Source organism: Triticum aestivum, chromosome 6D, assembly GCF_018294505.1.
Source record: "Triticum aestivum cultivar Chinese Spring chromosome 6D, IWGSC CS RefSeq v2.1, whole genome shotgun sequence".
Classification (NCBI taxonomy): Eukaryota; Viridiplantae; Streptophyta; class Magnoliopsida; order Poales; family Poaceae; genus Triticum; species Triticum aestivum.
The window spans coordinates 1964486-1986131 of NC_057811.1; the positions used below are offsets into that span (position 1 = coordinate 1964486).

The following is a 21646-nucleotide window of genomic DNA, read 5'->3' on the forward strand; positions in this document are numbered from 1 at the left end:
CATCTTGATTATTGTAATGTTTTGTTTCTTGCGAAGTTAAGACATCGAGATGCATACTGGATAGCGGTTTTGGGGTGGAGTATTAGTAGTGGATGTAGTTGGATTAACAATATACTTATCACAGACGTAATGCCTATATGAGATTGTACCATGAATGGTCATAATCATGAATATTGCAATTTAATCACTGCCCAATTTTAATTTGTTTACCACGTCATTTGCCTGATTTCGTGAGAGATACTAGTAGTAAACTAATGCCCTCTGGGTCTATTCTCCATTACAACGAGGCAGTAACCTCTTTTGCCTCTAATAAATCAGTTTGGGGAGGATGGATGAGATGAGAGAGCCGTTGCGCTGGGAGGCAGGGCCCACATGGCAGCGAGCGAGACAAAAGGAGCCAACCACACAACGGCTCTCTCTCCAATTGGATTCCCCACCATACCCACTGAGAGTGAGAGTGAGAGTGAGCTTAGGAGCGGAGCGGAGCGGCGGGCTGGTCAAAGCCCTAGCCTTTTTTCCGGTCAAACCAAATCGATCCCCTTTCCCTGCCGTGGAATTGGCTCCCGGGCGGCGGCGGCGGTGGCGGTGGCCGGCGGGCGATGAATCCCGACCTGTCCAGGTGCGCCAGGCACCCGTCGCAGCCGCCCTTCACGGGCTTCTGCTCCGCCTGCCTCCTCGAGCGCCTCTCCGCCGCCGCGCTCCCGGCCACGCCCCCGGCCCCCTCCCCGTCCCCCCTCCCCCCTCCTCCTCCTCCTCGACCGGTGGAGGTGGCGGAGGAAGGCGGGGGCAGGACGACGCTGCTCCGCCTCTTCCAGCTCCACGACCAGCAGGACCGGCCCGCGCCGCACGGGCCCGGGGAGCAAGATCCCGAGCCCCGGGCCGACCCGCCGCTGCAGCGGAAGCGCTCCCTCCGGCAGTCCTGCGAGTGGATCGTCTGCTGCGAGCACGGCCACGACCCCGCCTCCTGGCTCCCCTCGCGCCAGTCCTGGGACGCCAACGACTCCGCCTCCGCCTCCGCCTCAACCTCCGCCGCCGCCGCTGCGCCCAGCACCACCGCCCCTGCTTCCGCCTCCGCGCTCGTGCTCCACTCCGGCTCCACCTCCAAGGCCCCGCTCAGGCCGTGGTGGGACCGCACCCGCCGGGCGGCGAACCCGGTGGCGGGCTTCCTCAGCAGATCCCTCTCGTCCCACTCATGGCGGGAGACGGACGCGGACGCCGCGGGGAGGTCCCGGGCGCAGGGCGGCGCCGCGGCCCGGGTCAACGGGGGCAGCCACTCCGTGTCGTCGTCCGCCGGCGGCGTCGACTCGGAGGTGTCGCCGGCCGACTCGCTGCACGCGCATGTACATAGCGCCGGCCGCCGCGACTCCCTGCTCAGGAGGTTCTACTGGCTCGGCCGCAGCAGCAGCGTCCACTGCCCGTCGCCCCGCCGGAGCCCCGACGCCGGGATGCTGCGCTTCCACCGCACCCCTTCCACCACCAGGAGCAAGACCCAAGGCAGGAGGCGTCTCAACCTCTTTACTGCTCGCAGTCACAGACATCAGCAGCAACAACATTAGCTGTTTCATGACAGAGAAATGTTTCTCCTGCTGCAAGCACAACCACAATGTGTCCTGGTGTAAAGTCCCTCTTCAATCAAGTTAACCAAATGCTGCTCTTCCATGTTGTCGCGACGATGTTTCAGGTTCACTAGCCTGCCTAGGTAATTGGTTGCAGTGCATATGAGCAAGATCACAGTGCGTCGATAGCCCTCCACAATCAATTCAGAATTTGTTGTCTTCGTTGTGGTTTGCCGATATTTCGCTGCTGGCGACAGTAATGAGGCTACCATAATGGACAACATCGCAACGGACGGTGCCTGGGAGTGGAAGATGCACACCGAAATGTCCCCGCGTCGGTAACTTGTAGGTGTTAATAATTCGTCCCATTCTTTGTACTATGTATGTTATACAATAAACTGCTGGATTCAGAAACTGAAATAGAAGCTGATAATAGCTGACCCTGTTCGTTCGTTCATTCTTAAGAGTGTTCACTGATGGACACACTGCTGTTTTTGATGTGGATGGAAATTCTTCTTTCTCTGCTTGCAGTTCATACTGATTCCTGAATGAATTCCCTGTTTTGAAGCCATGCTACAACTGATAAATATCTCTTGCATTCACCTGGTTATGACATTTTCACCTGTTTGTTGGATACAGCATGAAACTCAAGGTTCTTTTGTAGTGGTAGTGATGGCAGAATCAACAGTCAACTTAAACAAGTCTGATACTGGCTCGCAATGATATGGTTCATTCGTGTGGATGGGTTTTACCTAATTGTAGGCTATTTTGCCCAAAGTGCTCTGCTGTCTTGCTCTGGTTCACTATTCTTCTTCTCTGACACGGTTCGTTTGTGTGGAATGAATTTTAGTTACTTATAGGCTATTGACCAATCTGGTCATCTTTGTTTTATTGCATGACACTCTGCTGCTTTACTGTGGTTGAAAATTCTCCTTCTATGCGTGCAATGCTCCTGAATGAGTTCCTTCTCTTCAGCCATGCTATAACTTATAAACAGTATGGGATTTCCACCTGTTTGCTGGATACAGTTTGAAACTCAAATTCCTTTTGATTGTCAACTTAAAAACTCTGATTCGGACTCACGTAATAAGCTTCAGCTAATTGTAGGCTATTTTCCAATTTAGTCATCTGTGTTGTATTGGCACATCCAGTCAATACTTATGAATTTTCATCGCTAATCCAACACAAGTCACAACTTTAGCACTTCTGTCTCAGTTGTTATGATAAAGAAGGGATGTTATTATGAATTTTCAGTTTTGAACTTACTAGCCAGTTCTCTATTTGCTTCGTTTGATCTCATCTGGGAACGTATCAAGTATCAACCGTCAGACTTTTGACCATAACAGCTCAAAACATTTAATCCTATCTTCTTTAGCAGGAATGATTTAATCTCATCTGGGAGAACTAAAGAGTCTCGCGTTGATTGGGCTTAGGATCCTTGTCAAATTGCATTGTTTTGGTCTCGGCTGAGTTATTAGATGGGCCTAAAACAGCAGCTTTCCTCAGTTGTTCATGCTGACGTGAGAGCTTGCGCAGGCATGCTTTTAAGCGGTACAAGACCAACTCTGAGCCCCCTACTTTCATTTTACCAGATGCTCTGAATGATTTAACTGCTTTTTGTTACCGGCTATGAAGAACTGATCAAGAATTATATTCCTCACGATATTTCCTCCACCTTGAGACGTCGCCTCCAGGAATGGAAAATCTCGCAAAATCAAGGTCGCTCGTTTAGCTAGATTGATTTTCTATCCTGATGAACACCCTATATGTTCTACACAATGCTATTCTTTATTTGTATTCCATTATCAAATATTGAGTAAGTACATGTACAAAAAAAATATTGAATCCTTTATAATATGTGAGACACATTTAAGATGAAAAAAAGGGTAAAGAAGCATAATGCTAATTGTTCGGTAACTAGCCCCACATAAATATTTTACATATTCTAGAGTTTCCTATTTGCGTATGAAGGAAATATGCCCTAGAGACAATAATAAAGTTATTATTTATTTCCTTATATCATGATAAATGTTTATTATTCATGCTAGAATTGTATTAACCGGAAACATAATACATGTGTGAATACATAGACAAACAGAGTGTCACTAGTATGCCTCTACTTGACTAGCTCGTTAATCAAAGATGGTTATGTTTGAAGGGGAACGCAACAGAAAACAAAAAATTTCCGACCTACGCACCAGCCCAGGACCACTACGGAGACTGCATACATGGTTTGATCTTTTTCGTTACCGACTCGTAGCGCAGCGGGAAGTAGAGTCGATGACGATCGGCGGTGCAGATCCCCGCAGCTAGGATTTACAACCTCCCAACCGCGAGGATGTATACCCTCATCTGCTCCTCAGACAGCCCTCCGGGAGGCGGTCGAACAGCCCCCCGGACGGTGTCACGGACGGCAGTTTAACTTTTAGTATTTCTCCTACTCTCAGAAGAAGCACCCAACTTAAGAGTGGCATTAGCCCCGGACTTCCTAGGCGTGTAAGTCATACTAACACCCTTTGGACACTTCCTTTCTCTTTAAGTTGTTGTTTTATTCACCTTTCATTATATGACAGGCGTTCTTCTGGATCCCTTTCCCAACAGTCAAATGCATAGTAAACACTTTTACTAATACTTGCAAACAAACATTGCTTTGTTTGTATCTGAAAATAATTTTCAGTTCCATGAATATCATATAACTATCCCAACTTTCGAAGTTTGGGTTTCATGGAAGCAAACATATTCCACTCGACCGTAATAGAATTCTAGCCTTTGGATCAAAGGACGAGAGTCACATGATCCATAGCATTAGCGGGAGGATACGGAAAGCATGCGATAGGACAAAGTCCTTCTCGGCACTTTTGAGGACAATCCTCATATTACGGTACCAATCGTAAAGTTTTAACCAGATATTTAACAGCTATTCAATTTTAACAGGGAAGGTGGAAACGCGAGCCATTATTCTACAACTATTTTGCATATAACACTTAGACAATGTTCATAATTAATTGCATTAAGAATTAAACATGTTAATTCAACAGTGCGCTCCCACTCAAATCAATATCTCTCAAAATTGATTGTGAGTGATACAAGACCCACATTTCAATTGTTCGCCATTGGTGTAACACCACTGATGACGAAAAATCTCAACCGGTAGGCCAACTTGCCAATCACATCTCTATGTGACTCTTGTTCATCTTTCGATGCGTGTGTTCCGAGCTCATGACGGTCATGCCTGAACGTCAAGACAACTAAGTGATCTCGCTGCGAGGTCTCAACTCACCCGCCTCACACTTCTCTAATCGTTCGTACCCGTGTGACACGGCGTACCCCGAAAAGATAGGTGCCGTGACGGTGCTACACTTGGGAGAACACTAACTACTTGGTATTTTAAGTGAGAGATCACCCTAATAAAAGCGACTACCGCGCAATCAAGAAGGGTGCATCATAAGGGATAAACATCTCAGGCAATTCATAATAGCATGATATGGTATAGCCCTTTCTGACGGAGAAGTCTTTCATTTCTTCGTCTTCGGCATTCGCGTCGGTGTTCACCTTCGCGAAGATTGCCACCACCTTGTCGATGCACCAGATAATATTGCTATCTCTATAGCTAACAAAATAATGCATTACAACAAGGTTGACACACAGGTCATTAAAGTGCAATCATATGGCTCCAACCATCATGCCGAATCATGACACGCAGGTCATGTTAATCAAATTACATCATATAGTCATCTCATACATAATCAAAATAGTATGAGCACTGCTATACCACATCATATGCACATCCTGCAAAACCAAGTTAGACGCCTCTAATCGATTTATGCAAAATTTATTTTACGTGGCTTCTAAGGTTTTGACTTAAACCGCAGCGACCAACGTTCATCATCAAGTATGATAGTTCATGTCGCTAGATTAACTTTGCAGGGTGTATGAAGCACGAGACAATAAAATCTCGAACCCCATACTAAACTCCGTCATACGCATGACCCCCGTGCAGATCATATCTGCATTGCCCTTTCGTCTGCGAATTTCATCTTTCTTTTGACTACGGCAGAACCCAAAGAACTGATAGCACTTCCATGATCAATCAGGATCACGAATTGCCAGAACTTTGTCAAATTCCACCATGCTGTCTCGAGATTGAGCAAACGCAAATTCTAGGGAAGCAACAAGAACATCGGGTAACAGATTTCATCTGTCACCCGCATAAATAATTTTCAGCAATAGATCTCATCTACTACCTAATTATATTATGCAATACCCATACATCTCCATGTATTCTAGATCGCAACCTGCATCTACGCATAGCACGGCTCTTGATGCCACTGTAGGGAACGCAGCAGAAAACAAAAAATTTCCGACCTACGCACCAGCCCAGGACCACTATGGAGACTGCATACATGGTTTGATCTTTTTCGTTACCGACTCGTAGCGCAGCGGGAAGTAGAGTCGATGACGATCGGCGGTGCAGATCCCCGCAGCTAGGATTTACAACCTCCCAACCGCGAGGATGTATACCCTCATCTGCTCCTCAGACAGCCCTCCGGGAGGCGGTCGAACAGCCCCCCGGACGGTGTCGCGGACAGCCCTTCGGGAGGACCTTCGAAACTCGAACGGTCACTCGGACAGCCCTTCGGGAGGACCTTCGAAACTCGGACGGTCACACGGACAGCCCTTCGGGAGGCACTCACGAACTAAGACCGAAACTACGATCTCTCTACAGAGTTGCACACATACGGTGTCATCTATCCGGCAGGGCTTCGCCGTCCAGAACTAGTTCCTGCCGGAACCCAGACAGCCTTACGGCTCTACGAAACTCTTTTCGTGGGAGGGAGAGAAGAAGCCAGATAATGCATGGCATGTGTATGAGAGCAAGGGATGAGTGTGGAGGGCTGCCCCTCCACCTCTATTTATAGGAAATCCCAAGGGGGTAGGGTAGTTTCACAAAAAACCCAAAATGCACATGAATGAAGTCCTTCCACAAGGACCTAGGAGTGAAACCAAGGAACAAGAGGGTCCCCAAGGGGGGATACCCCATGTGGCCGGCCACACCCCCATGAGGGGCCCAAAAAATGGCTCCTATCCATCCATGTCATCCCCAAGATCTTTTGGAGCAAAGCCCCAAAAGGTGGCTTTCCATAAAGTAACCATAAAGCTGATTTTCACTATTCACGACGACATTTTTCAGCGTCTGATCGAACTGAAAATATTTATGTGGGCTAAGAACATTTCCAGTACCCACTAAAATGATTTTCAACGCGTTCCGAAACAATTCCGGTTTTAGTGATTTTCATCTGCGAAACGCATCTGAAGTGGCTCCGGCAGCTCCGGAACATTTCCGGTTTTTATCTCAGAAAATTCCAAAAAGCTTCCAGAATGATTCTGGCATCCTCCAAGAATTATCAGGCATGTGCCGAAACCAATTTGACTTAATGGTGTATCCCGAAACAACTTTTCGGTATCATCGAAACTTATCCGATGACCTCTCTCTGCGGTACGATTCCGCTGTCCGAAACTTTTTCGGTGATTTTCTCTCAGACTCCCTGTCTAGTATTCAGCAGATAGATGACCCTTAAGCGTGTGACCCTATAGGTTCGGTGAAGTATAGACATGACCCGGAACCCCTTCCGATCAATGATCAACATCGGAGCCGTGGACACCCATATTGACCCCTATACCCACACGAATAAATATTCGAGTGAACCTCCAGTTGCCGTGTGCTATTCGTGTTGCTTCGCGATATGTTACAAATACCCGAGGTGAGACATGTTGGCATTCCCGTGGATCAACAACTTGTCCACTATGCTAGTTACCTCGTTACCGGTATTGTTCTCTTTTCTCGTTATCGTGTTCCGGCATCCCCGTGATCAAATCACAAAGTGTCTGGCCAGACGATGATGGATACCGTAACACCGAGAGGGCCCGAGTATATCTCTCCATCGTCGGAGGAGCAAATCCCAATCTCGAGCTATCGAGTCACTTAACATACTTTCCCATGAACCCGTAAGCCGCCGTAATAGCCATCCAGTTACGGATGACGTTTAACAAACCCCAAAGTTCATGAAGCAAGCATGAAGAAACTCGATACTCTCATGGTCTAAGGAATTATGCAAACATTAACTATCTCTGTGTTATAAACCATTAACTTGTGACGAATGTATCTCATAGCATAACATCAATTCGGGTCGATTCAACACAAATGTCCTTCCTGACATTGTGCCCTCAAAATTGCTTGGCATAGACATGCCCATGATTGGGAAAACATAATCATCATGCAAGACTTGACCTAGTCTTAGAGGCACGACTAGGAATACATTTTACCGTGTATTATTCCACACGTGCATATGGGTTCTCCCCAGAGCCTTTATGGATATACGGGCTCGGCAACCACAACAGTTATAGCATGGAACATAAACATAATTATGAACAGGGAGATAATCAATAACATTTATTATTGCCTCTAGGGCATATCTCCTACAATGTTTCCTAACCATGGATGAAGAGTTGCTATTTGATTAACGGGGATCACATCATTAGGAGAATGATGTGATTGACTTGACCCATTCCGTTTGCTTAGCACTCGATCGTTTAGTATGTTGCATTGCTTTCTTCATGACTTATACATGTTTCTATGACTATCAGATTATGCAACTCCCGTTTACCGGAGGAACACTTTGTGTGCTACCAAACGTCACAACGTAACTGGGTGATTATAAAGGTGCTCTACAGGTGTCTCCGAAGGTACTTGTTGGGTTGGCGTATTTCGAGATTAGGATTTGTCACTCCGATTGTCGGAGAGGTATCTCTGGGCCCACTCGGTAATGCACATCACTTAAGCCTTGCAAGCATTGCAACTAATGCGTTAGTTGCGGGATGATGTATTATGGAACGAGTAAAGAGACTTGCCGGTAACGAGATTGAACTAGGTATTGAGATACCGATGATCGAATCTCGGGCAAGTAACATACCGATGGCAAAGGGAACAACGTATGTTGTTATGCGGTCTGACCGATAAAGATCTTCGTAGAATATGTGGGAGCCAATATGAGCATCCAGGTTCCGCTATTGGTTATTGACCGGAGACGTGTCTCGGTCATGTCTACATAGTTCTCGAACCCGTAGGGTCCGCACGCTTAATGTTTCGATGATAGTTATATTATGAGTTTATATGTTTTGATGTACCGAAGGTTGTTCGGAGTCCCGAATGTGATCACGGACATGACGAGGAGTCTCGAAATGGTCGAGACATGAAGATTGATATATTGGAAGCCTATATTTGGATATCGGAAGTGTTCCGGGTGAAATCGGGATTTTACCGGAGTACCGAAGGGGTTACCGGAACCCCCCCTGGGGTTAATGGGCCATAGTGGGCCTTAGTGGAGAAGAGGAGAGGCGGCCAGGGCAGGGCCGCGCGCCCCTCCCCCCTAGTCCGAATAGGACAAGGAGAGGGGGGCGCCGCCCCCCCTTTCCTTCTCCTCCTCCACCTCTTTCCCCCCTTCTCCTATTCCAACAAGGAAGGGAGGGAGTCCTACTCCCGGTGGGAGTAGGACTCCTCCTGGCGCGCCTCCTCCCTGGCCGGCCGCACCTCCCCCCTTGCTCCTTTATATACGGGGGCAGGGGGGCACCCCAAAGACACAACAATTGATCGTTTGATCTTTTAGCCGTGTGCGGTGCCCCCTCCACCATAGTCCACCTCGATAATACTGTAGCGGTGCTTAGGCGAAGCCCTGCGTCGGTAGAACATCATCATCGTCACCACGCCGTCGTGCTGACGAAACTCTCCCTCAACACTCGGCTGGATCGGAGTTCGAGGGACGTCATCGGGCTGAACGTGTCCTGAACTCGGAGGTGCCGTGCGTTCGGTACTTGATCGGTCGGATCGTGAATACGTACGACTACATCAACCACGTTGTGCTAACGCTTCCGCTTTCGGTCTACGAGGGGACGTGGACAACACTCTCCCCTCTCGTTGCTATGATCACCATGATCTTGCGTGTGCGTAGGAATTTTTTTGAAATTACTACGTTCCCCAACAGTGGCATCCGAGCCTGGTTTTATGCGTTGATGTTATATGCACGAGTAGAACACAAGTGAGTTATGGGCGATATAAATCATACTGCTTACCAGCATGTCATACTTTGGTTCGGCGGTATTGTTGGATGAAGCGGTCCGGACCGACATTACGCGTCCGCTTATGCGAGACTGGTTCTACCGACGTGCTTTGCACACAGGTGGCTGGCGGGTGTCAGTTTCTCCAACTTTAGTTGAACCGAGTGTGGCTACGCCCGGTCTTTGCGAAGGTTAAAACAGCACCAACTTGACAAACTATCGTTGTGGTTTTGATGCGTAGATAAGAACGGTTCTTGCTAAGCCCGTAGCAGCCACGTAAAATTTGCAACAACAAAGTAGAGGACGTCTAACTTGTTTTTGCAAGGCATGTTGTGATGTGATATGGTCAAGACATGATGCTAATTTTTATTGTATGAGATGATCATGTTTTGTAATCGAGTTATCGGCAACTGGCAGGAGCCATATGGTTGTCGCTTTATCGTATGCAATGCAATCGCCCTGTAATGCTTTACTAATCACTAAGCGGTAGCGATAGTCGTAGAAGCATAAGATTGGCGAGACGACAACGATGCTACGATGAAGATCAAGGTGTCATGCCGGTAACGATGGTGATCATGACGGTGCTTCGGAGATGGAGATCACAAGCACAAGATGATGATGGCCATATCATATCACTTATATTGATTGCATGTGATGTTTATGTTTTATGCATCTTATCTTGCTTTGATTGACGGTAGCATTACAAGATGATCTCTCACTAAATTATCAAAGTATAAGTGTTCTCCCTGAGTATGCACCGTTGCGAAAGTTCTTCGTGCTGAGACACCACATAATGATCGGGTGTGATAGGCTCTACGTTCAAATACAACGGGTGCAAAACAGTTGCACACGCGGAATACTCAGGTTAAACTTGACGAGCCTAGCATATAACAGATATGGCCTCGAAACACTGAGACCGAAAGGTCGAGCGTGAATCATATAGTAGATATGATCAACATAGTGATGTTCACCATTGAAACTACTCCATCTCACGTGATGATCGGACATGGTTTAGTTGATATGGATCACGTGATCACTTAGAAGATTAGAGGGATGTCTATCTAAGTGGGAGTTCTTAAGTAATATGATTAATTAAACTTTAATTTATCATGAACTTAGTCCTGGTAGTATTAGCATATCTATGTTGTAGATCAATAGCTCGCGTTGTTGCTTCCCTATGTTTTATATATGTTCCTAGAGAAAACTAAGTTGAAAGATGATAGTAGCAATGATGCGGACTGGGTCCGTGATCCGAGGTTTATCCTCATTGCTGCACAGAAGAATTATGTCCTTGCTGCACCGCTAAGTGACAGACCTATTGCAGGAGCAGATGCAGACATTATGAACGTTTGGCTAGCTCAATATGATGACTACTTGATAGTTTAGTGCACCATGTTTTAAAGACGTTTTGAACGGCTTAGAATCGGGACTTCAAAGACGTTTTGAACGTCATGGACCATATGAGATGTTCCAGAAGTTGAAGTTAATATTTCAAGCAAATACACGAGTTGAGAGATATGAAATCTCCAACAAGTTCTACAGCTAAAAGATGGAGGAGAATAGCTCAAGCAGTGAGCATGTGCTCAGATTGTCCGGGTACTACAATCGCTTGAATCAAGTGGGAGTTCCAGATAAGATAGTGATTGACAGAATTCTCTAGTCACCATCATCAAGTTAGTAGAACTTCATGATGAACTATAATATGCAAGGGATAACAGAAACAATTCCCAAGCTCTTCGTAATGCTGAAATCGACGAAGGTAGAAATCAAGAAAAACATCAAGTGTTGATGGTTGACGAGACCACTAGTTTCAAGAAAAGGGCAAAGGGAAGAAGGGGAACTTCAAGAAGAACGGCAAGCAAGTTGCTGCTCAAGTGAAGAAGCCCAAGTCTGGTCCTAAGCCTGAGACTAAGTGCTTCTACTGCAAAGGGACTGGTCACTGGAAGCGGAACTACCCCAAGTATTTGGCGGATAAGAAGGATGGCAAAGTGAACAAAGGTATATTGTATATACATGTTATTGATGTGTACTTTACTAGTGTTTATAGCAACCCCTCGGCATTTGATACTGGTTCAGTTGCTAAGAGTAGTAACTCGAAACGGGAGTTGCAGAATAAACAGAAACTAGTAAAAGGCAAGGTGACGATGTGTGTTGGAAGTAGTTCCAAGATTGATATGATCATCATCGCACACTCCCTATACTTTCGGGATTAGTGTTGAAACTAAATAAGTGTTATTTGGTGTTTGCGTTGAGCATGAATATGATTTGATCATGTTTGTTGCAATACGGTTATTCATTTAAATTAGAGAATAATTGTTGTTCTGTTTACATGAATAAAACCTTCTATGGTCATACACCCAATAAAATGGTTTGTTGGATCTCGATCGTAGTGATACACATATTCATAATAATGAAGCCAAAAGATGCAAAGTTAATAATGATAGTGCAACTTATTTGTGGCACTGCCGTTTAGGTCATATTGGTGTAAAGCGCATGAAGAAACTCCATGCTGATGGGATTTTGGAATCACTTGGCTATGAATCACTTGATGCTTGCGAACCATGCCTCTTGGGCAAGATGACTAAAACGCCATTCTCCGGAACAATGGAGCAAGCAACAGATTTGTTGGAAATCATACATACTGATGTATGTGGTCTGATGAATATTAAGGCTTGCGGCGGGTATCATTATTTTCTGACATTCACAGATGATTTGAGCAGATATGGGTATATCTACTTGATGAAACAAGTCTGAAACATTTGAAAAGTTCAAAGAATTTCAGAGTAAAGTGGAGAATCATCGTAACAAAAATAAAAGTTTCTATGATATGATCGCAGAGGTAAAATATTTGAGTTACGAGTTTGGCCTTCAGTTAAAACAATGTGAAATAGTTTCACTATTCACGCCACCTGAAACACCACAGTGTAATGGTGTGTCCGAACGTCGTAACCGTACTTTATTAGATATGGTGCGATCTATGATGTCTCTTACCGATCTACCACTATCGTTTTAGGGTTATGCATTAGAGACAGATACATTCACGTTAAATAGGGCACCATCTAAATCCGTTGAGACGACACCGTATGAACTATGGTTTGACAAGAAACCTAAGCTGTCGTTTCTTAAAGTTTGAGGTTGCAATGCTTATGTGAAAAAGTTTCAACCTGATAAGCTCAAACCCAAATCGGAGAAATGCGTCTTCATAGGATACCCAAAAGAAAATGTTGGGTACACCTTCTATCACAGATCCGAAGGCAAGATATTCGTTGCTGAAAATGGATCCTTTCTGGAGAAGGAGTTTCTCTCGAAAGAAGTGAGTGGGAGGAAAGTAGAACTTGATGAGGTAACTGTACCTGCTCCCTTATTGGAAAGTATTTCATCACGGAAATCTGTTCCTGTGACTACTACACCAATTAGTGAGGAAGCTAATGATGATGATCATGTAACTTCAGATCAAGTTACTACCGAACCTCGTAGGTAAACCAGAGTGAGATCCACACCAGAGTGGTACGGTAATCCTATTCTGGAGGTCATGTTACTTGACCATGACGAACCTACGAACTATGAGGAAGCGATGATGAGCCCAGATTCCGCGAAATGGCTTGAGGCCATGAAATCTAAGATAAGATCCATGTATGAGAACAAAGTATGGACTTTGATTGACTTGCCCAATGATCGGCAAGCCATTGAGATCAAATGGATCTTCAAGAGGAAGACGGACGCTGATAGTAGTGTTACTATCTACAAAGCTAGAATTGTCGCAAAAGGTTTTCGACAAGTTCAAGGTGTTGACTACGATGAGAGTTTCTCACTCGTATCTATGCTTAAGTCTGTCCGAATCATGTTAGCAATTGCCGCATTTTATGAAATCTGGCAAATGGATGAACAAAACTGCATTCCTTAATGGATTTATTAAAGAAGAGTTGTATATGATGCAACCAGAAGGTTTTGCCAATCCTAAAGGTGCTAACAAAATATGCAAGCTCCAGCGATCCATCTATGGACTGGTGGAAGCATCTCGGAGTTGAAATATACGCTTTGATAAGTTGATCAAAGGATATAGTTTTATACAGACTTGCGGTGAAGCCTGTATTTACAAGAAAGTGAGTGGGAGCACTACAACATTTCTGATAAGTATATGTGTATGACATATTGTTGATCGGAAATAATGTAGAATTATTCTGCAAAGCATAAAGGAGTGTTTGAAAGGAGTTTTTCAAAGAAAGACCTCGGTGAAGCTGCTTACATATTGAGCATCAAGATCTATAGAGATAGATCAAGACGCTTGACAATTTTTTTCAATGAGTACATACCTTGACAAGATTTGAAAGTAGTTCAAAATGGAACAGTCAAAGAAAGAGTTCTTGCCTGTGTTACAAGGTGTGAAATTGAGTAAGACTAAAAACCCGACCACGGCAGAAGATAGAAAGAGAATGAAAGTAATTCCCTATGCCTTGGCCATAGGTTCTATAAAGTATGTCATGCTGTGTACCAGATCAATTGTATACCCTACACTGATTTTGGCAAGGGAGTACAATAGTAATCTAGGAGTAGATCACTGGACATCGGTCAAAATTATCCTTAGTGGAATAAGGATATGTTTCTCGGTTATGGAGGTGACAAAAAGGTTCGTCGTAAAGGGTTACGTCGATGCAAATTTTGACACTGATCCAGATGACTCTAAGTCTCAATCTGGATACATATTGAAAGTGGGAGCAATTAGCTAGAGTAGCTCCGTGCAGAGCATTGTTGACATAGAAATTTGCAAAATACATACGGATCTGAATGTGGCAGACCCGTTGACTAAACTTCTCTCACAACCAAAACATGATCACACCTTAGTACTCTTTGGGTGTTAATCACATAGCGATGTGAACTGGATTATTGACTCTAGTAAACCCTTTGGGTGTTGGTCACATGACGATGTGAAGTATGGGTGTTAATCACATGATGATATGAACTATTGGTATTAAATCACATGGTGATGTGAACTAGATTATTGACTCTAGTGCAAGTGGGAGACTTAAGGAAATATGCCCTAGAGGCAATAATAAAGTTATTATTTATTTCCTTATATCATGATAAATGTTTATTATTCATGCTAGAATTGTATTAACCGGAAACATAATACATGTGTGAATACATAGACAAACAGAGTGTCACTAGTATGCCTCTACTTGACTAGCTCGTTAATCAAAGATGGTTATGTTTCCTAACCGTGGACAAAGAGTTGTTATTTGATTAACGGGATCACATCATTAGGAGAATGATGTGATTGACTTGACCCATTCCGTTAGCTTAGCACTCGATCGTTTAGTCTGTTGCTATTGCTTTCTTCATGACTTATACATGTTTCTATGACTATGAGATTATGCAACTCCCGTTTATCGGAGGAACACTTTGTGTGCTACCAAACGTCACAACGTAACTGGGTGATTATAAAGGTGCTCTACAGGTGTCTCCGAAGGTACTTGTTGGGTTGGCGTATTTCGAGATTAGGATTTGTCACTCCGATTGTCGGAGAGGTATCTCTGGGCCCACTCGGTAATGCACATCACTTAAGCCTTGCAAGCATTGCAACTAATGCGTTAGTTGCGGGATGATGTATTATGGAACGAGTAAAGAGACTTGCCGGTAACGAGATTGAACTAGGTATTGAGATACCGATGATCGAATCTCGGGCAAGTAACATACCGATGGCAAAGGGAACAACGTATGTTGTTATGCGGTCTGACCGATAAAGATCTTCGTAGAATATGTGGGAGCCAATATGAGCATCCAGGTTCCGCTATTGGTTATTGACCGGAGACGTGTCTCGGTCATGTCTACATAGTTCTCGAACCCGTAGGGTCCGCACGCTTAACGTTTCGATGACAGTTATATTATGAGTTTATATGTTTTGATGTACCGAAGGTTGTTCGGAGTCCCGAATGTGATCACGGACATGACGAGGAGTCTCGAAATGGTCGAGACATGAAGATTGATATATTGGAAGCCTATATTTGGATATCGGAAGTGTTCCGGGTGAAATCGGGATTTTACCGGAGTACCGAAGGGGTTACCGGAACCCCCCTGGGGTTAATGGGCCATAGTGGGCCTTAGTGGAGAAGAGGAGAGGCGGCCAGGGCAGGGCCGCACGCCCCTCCCCCTAGTCCGAATAGGACAAGGAGAGGGGGGCGGCGCCCCCCCCCCTTTCCTTCTCCTCCTCCACCTCTTTCCCCCCCTTCTCCTATTCCAACAAGGAAGGGAGGGAGTCCTACTCCCGGTGGGAGTAGGACTCTTCCTGGCGCGCCTCCTCCCTGGCCGGCCGCACGTCCCCCCTTGCTCCTTTATATACGGGGGCAGGGGGGCACCCCAAAGACACAACAATTGATCGTTTGATCTTTTAGCCGTGTGCGGTGCCCCCCTCCATCATAGTCCACCTCGATAATACTGTAGCGGTGCTTAGGCGAAGCCCTGCGTCGATAGAACATCATCATCGTCACCACGCCGTCGTGCTGACGAAACTCTCCCTCAACACTCGGCTGGATCGGAGTTCGAGGGACGTCATCGGGCTGAACGTGTGCTGAACTCGGAGGTGCCGTGCGTTCGGTACTTGATCGGTCGGATCGTGAAGACGTACGACTACATCAACCGCGTTGTGCTAACGCTTCCGCTTTCGGTCTATGAGGGTACGTGGACAACACTCTCCCCTCTCGTTGCTATGCATCAACATGATCTTGCGTGTGCGTAGGAATTTTTTTGAAATTACTACGTTCCCCAGCAGTGGCATCCGAGCCTGGTTTTATGCATTGATGTTATATGCACGAGTAGAACACAAGTGAGTTGTGGGCGATATAAATCATACTACTTACCAGCATGTCATACTTTGGTTCGGTTCGGCGGTATTGTTGGATGAAGTGGCCCGGACAGACATTACGCGTACGCTTACGCGAGACTGGTTCTACGGACTTGCTTTGCACACAGGTGGCTGGCGGATGTCAGTTTCTCCAACTTTAGTTGAACCGAGTGTGGCTACGCCCGGTCCTTGCGAAGGTTAAAACAGCACCAACTTGACAAACTATCGTTGTGGTTTTGATGCATAGGTAAAAACGGTTCTTGCTAAGCCCGTAGCAGCCACGTAAAATTTGCAACAACAAGTAAATGACGTCATGGGGGAAATATGCTCACATTCATGCATCCAAATTTTTCATTATGTATTCAAAAAATATTAATTGCATAGTTGAAAAATAATTGTCATGTTTCTGTAAAATGTGTATCACATATTATAAAAACAATGCTATATAAATATAAGAAATAAGAAGGAAAACCAATGGAATTGAAAAGAGGGAGGTGGGATTTATTTCTAAATAGACATCTAAACATTTTACACGCGCGCGCGCACACACACACACACACACATATATATATATATATAGCCCTCCATCGAGTCAAAAGGTGTTGTCTTCGCAAGTGTTTTAGCAGTGGTCACTGCTAGCACAGTACCTGCGATTAAAATGACCCATTATTTGTGCTATGTATGTTATACGTTACCAAAATAGTAGTTTATAATTGCTGATCATGTTGGTTCATTCTTCAGAGCTATGAGCCTACGATACACTCTTGTCCAAAACCGGTGAGGATGAAACCCAAATTGGGCCGGCCCATATAGAGCACCAAGCGCGCGAGGGGGTACGTGATAGGTCGCTATTTAGTGATCCAACAAAAAAGGGTCGTTATTCAGGGACCTATCCGGCAGTAGGACTGGCCATCATGAACCCTCATGCGCCACCGAGCCAGAACGGGTACGTGAATGATTCTCAACCCTCTTTTACATAATGCAGCTCGCAAGTGAACGGAAATGGCCCAGAGCCAAAGGCCCAAACCGTCCAAGGATGTCATTATCTAAAGGGATTTCTATTTTTGTGCCCCTGGTTGCTTGGTTGTGCTTACCAAACCAATCCCGTAGTTATTAAATCCCACACCAAAACAGGTGCTCAATCCAGTAATTACTGAAACAATTGCATCATATCTGCAAGCACAACTAAAGAACCAAGGGCATGAAAATTAAAATCCCTTACCTAATATAAAAAACAAATTCATGGAGTGCCGCCGCCAAGGAAATCAGGGAGCCCCTATTAGGCGCTTTGGGCACCAGGGAACCTCCCTGGTGCCCACACGCCGACGGTACTGGGCCGGTCCATGTAGATCCTGAATTTGCTCTGGTTTTCCTGGCTTGCTCAATCCCATTTGGGAGAAAAACTGAGCAAAAAAATTGTGAATTAAAAAATGTTCACAAATTTTGAAAAATGTTCATGACTTTGAAAAAATTTATCGATTTGAAAAAATTCATCGAATTTGAAAACTATTTGTTTGATTTTTTTATAAATTATAAAATTTGGAAAAAAATCATTGATATTGGAAAAGGTTCATTGATTTGATTTTTTTATCAATTTTGAAAAAAGATCATAAATTTTGTAATTTTTTACTGATTTTGAAAAAAATCAACTTCGAAATGTTCATTTCAATTAGCAAAATGAAAAAAGAAAAAAAATCAAATAGAACCTTTCCAATAAAAAATGAAAAAGAATACGAATAGAAAACGGTGTAATTGAGCACATCAGGTGAGGATGGTGGGGTGGTTAGCGCAGCTAACAAAGGACCAGGAGGTAGCCGGTTTGAGACCTACTAGCATACTTTTTTTTGGGGCCTTAAAAAGGGGGGAAATAAAGGGGGGGAAGATGGGCGGCCCAGCGCAGAGGAGAGTGTCCGCCTGTTTGCAAAACTTGTTGTAACGGGCGCCTGAAGCGCTGAATAAAAAATGCCAGGAAATCACCAAGCATCCCCATGATACAAAAAAGGAAATCACCGACCAATCGCCTACAAACTCCGCCCTTTCCGACCCGCTCGCGGCAGCAGCCAATGTGGGACTTTGGCAGTGATGTTGCCTGGGCAATGGCGCTAACCCTCTGCTCGGAAGCGGAGGGAGGGAGAGTAGTACACGGTAGATGGTTGCTCTGCACCATGGCAGGGGATTCGGGCAATGGTCGCTGGCGAGGCTGTGCGCGCATAGACACGACGATAATACATTTATCCGATTTTGTTTGTTTCAGGTAGACCAGCCTTAAATCAAATCTGTACATAAATGAAATATGTTTAATGATACCATTGAACTTTATTGCTTGTGTTTAATTGTTGAATCTAGTGCATGCTGCTTTCTCAAAGAGTTGGTAACCATTGGATGATTTTTGAATTTGCAAGGGTTATGTCTTCAGGAATGGTACAACTTGCACTTTGTACGCACATATTATGTGTTGAATCTTCACTGGAACAATATAAATGTGTAGGTCAAGTTATTTCAAAATATTCTTTCAGGACAACCCCACTAAAAATTAAAAAAGGAACATAAATACGTGGATAAGTACCTTACAGTAGTCCATGGAAGTTTTGCTTCAATGGCTTGTCCAGTTCATCCAAGATTCGCTCAAACATTTCTACAACTTTGGTTATGTTAGGGTGATACATAGGTCCTGATTATCTGCTCCAGGGCATCCGCTGTAACAGCATTGTGCAAACTCGTGTGAGTTTTGATGAACTCCAAGCAGGCCTCCTTCAACCAGCGGCAGCGTCTCCACTCAGCGGCAAGAATAATGCCTGCAACCCTGTCCTCGCATATCAGATTGGCCAACTTCTCTTCACAGACCAACTTTAACTTTTGGAGATCATAACTTTCCGCAGCTTCAAGCAACTGCAGCAGCCATGTTGCATGCTTTTGACCTTTGTCATCATCAAAGTCAGGCATTCCATCAGTGTAGATGAAAGTAAGCAATCCAGCAAAGACATTTGCTTCGATGCCATCTATCTTCACGACACCTGGTGTAACAGCGCCCTCACTCATGGTGCCAAAGAGCTGTTTCTTGAAGACGGTAGATCGGGCTGCAAGCACGCACCGGTGTGCAGCCAACTTCTTGCTGCCAACCTCGAACGTAATGTCGGCACCCTCCTTGCTTAGGAGCAGATCGCTAAAATTGCTTGGCAAGTCGGACGGCGGCAATTTGATGAACGGACGAGCACGCTCATGCTCCTCCTCTTCATAATAGTCCTCATCATCTTCGTCGTCCTTGACAATGACATCACACCGTATGACGAAGCTGTCATTCTTGAGATGGCTTGATCTTTCGAAAGCCTCCTTTGTCACAAATCTTGCTGGCTGTTCATCAACATTACAGCAGTGATCATGGAAGTAACATGGTTGGTTTTGACGGATGAGCTTTGACACTCGCAACTCAGGTTGGTCAATGAAACTGAAGGCAACGTGAGCCTGAACTTCGTTCCTGACAGATTCGTCGAGTTCAAGGAAAACCGAGATGAAGTCTTGGTCACCACTGCCATAACCATTAGGGTAGTACTCGACCGTCCAGCGACAGCCTCCAACAATGAAAGGACGAGACAGGATCCACTTCCTGTTGGGAGTTGTCTCTTTGGTGCGCGAGTAGCCTTCAACAACGAGCAAGTGGTATCCGCTGTCGGCGCCGGAGTCGAAGACAGACTCGGTGGAGGCGCACAGCCTGCCGTCGGCGATGAGAGATACGCCAGCGAAGGCCATGCCTGAGAAACCTCCAATAGTAGAGCTGCGAGAAACATACATACGAACTGATGAGAATCCTGTGATATCGGATGGAGTACGGTGATGCCTGCATGCACTTACTGATCCGAGAATGGAGGATCGCCGGGGTCGGAGAGGATGAGACGAGTCGGCCGAGGAGACGGCGAGGGTGAGGTTCAGGGAGAGGAGACGGCGAGAGTGAGGTGCTGATTGCTGAGAGAGGCTCGATCATTTATATAAATGCACGACCTCCCTCTCCTTTTCACAACCTCGTTGTGTTCAAACGTCGTAATTAATCCAGCAGCGGCCATCCGTCTCCTCCGCCGGTTAATTACGATTAATGCGCGTTTACAGTTCCGAGGAGGCTGCCGTTTCCGCTTGACATGGATTCACACCGGTGCTACTGTATGCTTGCGTGCCTGCGCGCGCGTGTCGTCTCTGTAACTGTGCCTGAACAGTAAAATGATCTCTGTTGATTGACTGCAATGATGTATATATTTATATGTCCGGAGGGGACACGTCGCACAGTCGCGACGCTTACAAGAGGCAAGATTAGAAGGACGCGTCCGTTACATTAGGACGTGACCCATCGGGGGAGAAACCGCACATCGGTTTGGAAAAGCTGGGATTTCCTTTTAATTAAACTAATTAACTAAATCTTAACACTCCCCCTAATCCCTGCTTTCATTATTCTTGTAAACATCATCATCACCATCACCATCATCATCATCATGATCAGTCTCCTCCAAAAACCCTATAGGAAAAATATGAGAAGATATGTACAATATGCCATCAAAAACTCCTTCCAAAAACCTAGTGGGAAAATTAGGAGAAACCGACATATCATAATGCATGTATTACTATTGCCTCATTAAAAACCTTCCATAAGAAACCATTTAGGAAAAACTTATAAAGGAAAAGAGTGCAATATCAAAGATCCGAGGATCACAAACAGATTATCATTCAGGGAGACACTCCCCCTGAACTTTGCAAGTCCCGAAGTCGTTTCATACCAATTCCGTTGATGTACTTCTCAAATAAAGAACTTGGTAATGACTTTGTAAACAAATCGGCAAGATTGTCACATGACTTCGTTTGCAACATATTTATCTCCCCAGTTTCCTGTAACTCATGGGGATAAAATAACTTAGGAGAAATATGCTTTGTAATATTACTCTTTATATAACCTGTTTGCATCTGTGTAATACATGCAGCATTATCTTCATAGATAATAGTGGGTGATTCCAACAATCCAATCCCAGTTGAACTTTCAACAAAGTTAATCATTCTGCGAAGCCATGCACATTCACATGATGCTTCAAACAAAGAAATAATTTCAGAATGATTCGTGGACGTAGCCACCAGAGTTTGTTTTGTCGACTTCCAAGAAAAG

At 45.0% G+C, this 21646-nt stretch overlaps 2 protein-coding genes across 2 annotated transcripts; one reads left to right on the forward strand and one right to left on the reverse strand.

Annotated features, from left to right (window-relative positions):
• The first annotated feature begins 241 nt into the window (after positions 1-241).
• Positions 242-2167, forward strand: LOC123142894 (uncharacterized). The gene has a single exon (XM_044561599.1). The coding sequence runs from the start codon at positions 600-602 to the stop codon at positions 1554-1556; it is 957 nt and encodes a 318-aa protein (XP_044417534.1). The 5' UTR covers positions 242-599; the 3' UTR covers positions 1557-2167.
• A 16991-nt stretch (positions 2168-19158) lies between these two features.
• LOC123146419 (BTB/POZ and MATH domain-containing protein 3-like) lies at positions 19159-20253 on the reverse strand. Its single transcript, XM_044566069.1, has one exon. The coding sequence runs from the start codon at positions 20251-20253 to the stop codon at positions 19159-19161; it is 1095 nt and encodes a 364-aa protein (XP_044422004.1).
• Between the last annotated feature and the right edge of the window lie 1393 nt (positions 20254-21646).